We start from the raw sequence: 5,237 nt of genomic DNA, 5'->3' as shown, positions 1-5,237 counted from the left end.
CCTCTGGAGCGATGTCCCTCAGCGGAACAGACTTTTAAAAGTCCTGATTTTGTGCGCGGTTGCTCCGCCGCTTGCCGGGAGCCGGCCCCTCCCCCCGGGGTCTATCTTCCCGTCGCTTTGGATTCACTTCTCCGCCGGTCCTACCTTTCAGAAAGTGGTTGTTTTTCTGTTTCCAGAATTGCTGTTCTTCTTCACTTCGATCTGCCGATGGATTTTCAGGTGTTTGCAATCTTTAGATAAGCTATCTAGCTGATCTCCGGCTAGCTGAAGCAGTCTCAGCTTGCTACTTCTCTGCCATCTTGACTCCTCCGATAGGAGCTATTTCTTGGTTGGCTACTGCAGCTCTGAGTCTTCCAATACATCTGGTCTGACAACTTTTGTTGTCTTAAGTTTATTTTCTTTTGCCTCAGAGTAGCTGTTCTCTCCAGGTCTGACTTCTCAAAACTAAACCTTTCTGTTCAATTCCTCTTAGCTTCTGCCCTTCAGACCATGCATTGGTAACCTTTGAGTTTTCCAATACTAACGAAAGCCATGGTTGAATCTTCATAGTCATTCACAGAGGACTTTAGCATCCTAGCTTAACATCCTCATCATCATATACGATGCATGTAGACATAGTTAATTAACCCACTTAACCCAAGTCTTGCCAGAGCTAGGAGAATATCATCCTGGAAATCTTTATCTTTGAACCCAAGTGATGTGTTTGGTTTCCTTTTTGGTATTCAGAAATTTCTGTATAGCTTTTTTGAATGTAAAATCCCCTTCATCACTGTTAGTCTCATGTTAGTCTCATGGGACAGGTGGTCATCATGTAGACTAAACTGGGGATTTAGGGTATTTCTGTAGCTGAGCAGAGAAGACCATAATGGAAACTTTGAGTCTGGCAATTTTCTCCTTTTTCTCAGTTCTCTCCTGAATCAAGACTGTGAGATACGCATACTCAGAGGTAGCCTGGAGATCAGGAGAATTGACCCCCTGTACCAGGTGTATTTTGCTGATTGTATATGTGTCTTGAATTTGACACCTGAACGCTGCCTCTAAGGGTTTGATTTTTGTTTTTCCCTCTCCTAGTAGGTCATCATTGTGAACCCATTGTTTCTATGCCCTCTCATAATCTCCGTGTCCCTGAATCTCTCTTTTACCACTATGATCAAGTCCATGCCACTTTAGAGATTATGGAAACAGGGACAAGCCATAGCCCACAGAGGGCTGCCTGCGCTCCCCGCCTGCAATGACAGACATAGTGATAGAAGTGACCAGCAGTGACCAGAGGTGGCCCTCAATTCTGACACACAGCTGGGATCCTGCTATAGACTTTTCTGGCATAGAGATTCAACAGGGTTCCTTCTGACATGAAGCACCCAGAACATCACTTCAGGTGAGGAGCATGAGGCCCAATCAGTTCATCCCTCACAGATACCCACATCTGCTAATCCCTCAAGTTTTTGTCTATGGTTGTTTTATATACTCATCTGTTTATTTGTAAAATAATATTGTAATATTTTATGTTACATTATATAATATAATATTAGTAATATAATATTATAATATAATCATAAAGTATTAAGCAAACATTGCTAAGTACTAGCTAGATTCTGTACTTCTGAAAATTGCCCCAGGACTGCTGCCCCAAGCAAGACATAGCCCCTGATCTCCAAGCACCAACACACTGATAGGTTTTCCAGTACAAGGGAGTCAGTGCAATGACATGACTGGTAAAGTGATTTGATAGGGAAGAAAAGGAGGCATGCCATGCCGAATTACAGAATTTAGGGATGGCTTCATAGAAGACAGGTTGCTTGGACTGAATTTATGTGAATAAATATGAATGTACAACTCCAGTTTTCGCTAATTGTACTCTGCTTCCTGCTCAGAGAACTAAATATACCTTCCCCTAGGTCTTTGGAATAAAGTCTGTTCTGCTTTTCCTCTAAGAATTACTGGGGCATCTCTTGTTGACTTTAGCAATTAATTTTTAAGAAATAGCCCTAGGCTTTTGCTCTAGACTACAAATCACACAGCATAAAGAGGCAGGTGGTACTCGGGTACCTGTGTGTCTGTTCTCTCTCCCTTACCCATTGTATTGGGCTCCATCCTCCACTTCTCTGCTGACACTGCTCCTATCAAAACAATGGGTGACCTCCCACAAATGGAGAGCTGTTCTCTGACTCCTCAGCTGAAAACTGAGACATGGGCTGAAACCTACAGCAGAGAGGGTGTAGTTAAGAAAGAGACTTAATTTTCTCACCATACAGAATGTCAAGTACTAAAATATGAATTTTTATAATTATGGGATTTTCCTGGAGGTCTGAATAAAAATATGTTACTGTTACTTGCAGTTATAAGTGGATTTGAATATGGAATGAAAACACACTGGGAGTTATGTGCCTATCTGTCCTTTCAGATTTTGTAACTGCTATGTTCAGAGATTGGAAACAATACTGTAGTCATCATTGATTCATGAAAATGACACTAGGAGTGATCTATAGATGCACAATCTGAAGGACCTGAGTCTTCATTGACTCTTTTTTATATAGATATACATGTGAACCTCTCCCTTATGTATAAAAATACAATTATTTCAGACCATGTCTGTTTCTTAAGACAAAAATATAGATGCAAACAGATCCAGTGTCATGTTGTTTGTTTTAATGCCCTAGAAGTGAATCGCATGGAGAAGAATAAACAGAACACCTGTTTAATTGTATGACTTGTTAATATGGGGGTTTCAAGAACACTGAATCATCATGACTTCATGGTGAGACATAAACAGCAAAAATTTGAGACAGAAACAGATTCATGTGGACAAAGCAAAAAGGAAAGAGGCGATAATCTCATATTTAGCAATGTTTTTTTATAAATGTTAATGATAATGATAACTACAATTGATTTAAGGTGATGTATATCAGATAAACTTTGAAATTTTGTACACCAGTCTTAAATGTATGATTTTATTCCATGGGTTTAATGGACTAAGTGTTTTAATCTCAGAAGTGAGAAGATGACATCTGTATGTTACAAAACACCCTCCTACTACATGGAGACTGGTTTGAAAGGTATGAAATCAAAGTCAGAGAGATCTAAGAGGATAGAGGTTAGGAGTGTGTCACTAAGCAGTGACACTGGGGGCTAAGAAGAATGACTGGATCAAAAGAGTTTAAACTGTAGTCAACAGGAACTGGTCACAAGTAAAAGAGAGGAGAGATAAGAATGAGAAAGGATCCTTACAGGTTTCTACATTGGGTTGAATAGGTACATATAGTGATTTAACATACAAAGCTATGAGCATGAAGGAGGTAGAGTGGATTTGGGGAGTAAACAAGTTAATTCAGTCTTGAATTCCTTGAGTGTGTGGTATAGATATTTAGGTATAGATAAATGCAAAATAGATCTGGGTTGCAGAAAAGTATTTGACTCAGAAACCTGGATTTGGAAGAAATTAAAGGACGTAATTGGTTACAATACTAATAAATGGATGAACTCAATCAGGGATAATGTACAGAACAGGGAAGAGAGGAGAGGATGGGACCCTGGAATCAACACCACATAAGAGAGAGGTAGATGAAGAAGGGGGTGGGATGGGAGACATAGGAGGGACAACTGGAGGCTGCTGTGTTGTGGAAACTGAGGGAGAATACTTTAAAGAGAACAGATTGATTTACAGCATTCAGCAATGGCAAGAGGGGCTGCAGAGGATCCTTTCCAGTGGACATTCCAAGTGAGAAGTAATTGAATGGTAGAGTTTAAACATCTCTCTAAAAGCAGAGTGCTTACTCTTACCTGTAAATGAAACTAGACCCATTGTAGTTCAGAATTGTGGATGTCTCACCTTAAAAACGTTATCTCAAGACCAGGGGATTCTCTTCTTTGTATCTCACTTATTTGCTTGTGTTTCACTTTCAGCTTCTTTCTTCTCATGAAGATGGTGGCCAGATCTAGACACTGGGATAACCCACCAGGAATGGAGAGATCATGATTTTGGTTTCTTTTCTCTCTTCTGTGTCCAAGCCATTGATGATGGCCTTTAATAATTCAAGCTGGAGGCTACTCCACCCTTCTTTTTTCCTGATGGGCATCCCCGGCTTGGAGGAAAGCCAGCACTGGATAGCATTGCCACTGTGTATCCTTTATCTTCTTGCTGTAATGGGCAATGTGAGCATCATCTTCATCATCTGGACTGACTCATCCTTGCACCAGCCTATGTACCTCTTTCTGGCCATGCTCTCTGGCATTGACCTGGTGCTGGCCTCCTCCACTGCGCCCAAAACCCTTGCGGTACTCCTGGTTCATGCCCATGAGATTGGGTACACTGTCTGCCTGATCCAGATGTTCTTCATCCATGCGTTCTCTTCCATGGAGTCAGGTGTACTTGTGGCCATGGCTCTGGATCGCTATGTAGCCATTTGTCACCCTCTGCACCATTCTACCATCTTGCATCCAGGGATCATAGGGCGCATTGGGATGGCAGTGTTGGTACGGGGATTGGTCCTCCTCCTCCCCTTCCCTATCCTGTTGCAGAGACTCATCTTCTGCCGGGCCACCATCATAGGCCATGCCTATTGTGAACATATGGCTGTGGTAAAACTGGCCTGCTCAGAAACCACAGTAAACCGAGCTTATGGGTTGGCAGTGGCCCTGCTTGTGGTTGGGATAGATGTTGTGGCCATTGGTATTTCCTATGGTCTCATCCTTCAGACTGTGCTGAAGGTACCAGGGGGAGAGGCTCGTCTTAAGGCCTTTAGCACATGTGGGTCTCATATTTGTGTCATCCTGATCTTCTATATTCCAGGGATGTTCTCCTTTCTCACTCATCGCTTTGGCCACCATGTACCCCATCATGTTCATATTCTTCTGGCCACCCTCTACCTCCTTGTGCCACCTGCACTCAACCCTCTTGTCTATGGGGTGAAGACCCGGCAGATCCGCCACCGAGTGATGAGGGTTTTCTCCCTAAAAGGACAGATCTGAACACATCCCCATTATTTTCTTCTGAGGTTGCTGCCAAAGGTACAGCCAAGAGTCCCTGTCTGGTCTAGACTCTGTGGATAGAGATCATTCTGCAGTGAGGAGTTCTTTCTGTCCTGCTAGTCTCCTGGCAAAGAACACCGCTGGGGACTCAGATCCATCACTAATTTAGTTACCTAGATAGCTTGAGTTTTGATTATTTTCCTATGGCTTCTTTTGCTTTTAATCCCAACATTTCTCTATGCCTGTGTTGAGGTGACTTGAGGACTGGA

At 42.4% G+C, this 5,237-nt stretch overlaps 1 protein-coding gene across 1 annotated transcript; it reads left to right on the top strand.

Annotated features, from left to right (window-relative positions):
• The first annotated feature begins 3,972 nt into the window (after positions 1–3,972).
• On the top strand, positions 3,973–4,968 carry LOC132011206 (olfactory receptor 52L1-like). Its single transcript, XM_059389485.1, has one exon. It carries the CDS (start codon positions 3,973–3,975, stop codon positions 4,966–4,968), a length of 996 nt encoding a protein of 331 aa, XP_059245468.1.
• Positions 4,969–5,237: the final 269 nt, after the last annotated feature.

This window comes from Mustela nigripes, chromosome 1 (genome assembly GCF_022355385.1).
Source record: "Mustela nigripes isolate SB6536 chromosome 1, MUSNIG.SB6536, whole genome shotgun sequence".
In the NCBI taxonomy this organism is placed as follows: Eukaryota; Metazoa; Chordata; class Mammalia; order Carnivora; family Mustelidae; genus Mustela; species Mustela nigripes.
This window is presented reverse-complemented; position numbering and strand designations above follow the sequence as displayed.

Excerpts from the sequence above, each read along its gene's own strand:
- LOC132011206 (XM_059389485.1), top strand. The coding sequence starts at position 3,973 with ATGATTTTGGTTTCTTTTCTCTCTTCTGTGTCCAAGCCATTGATGATG.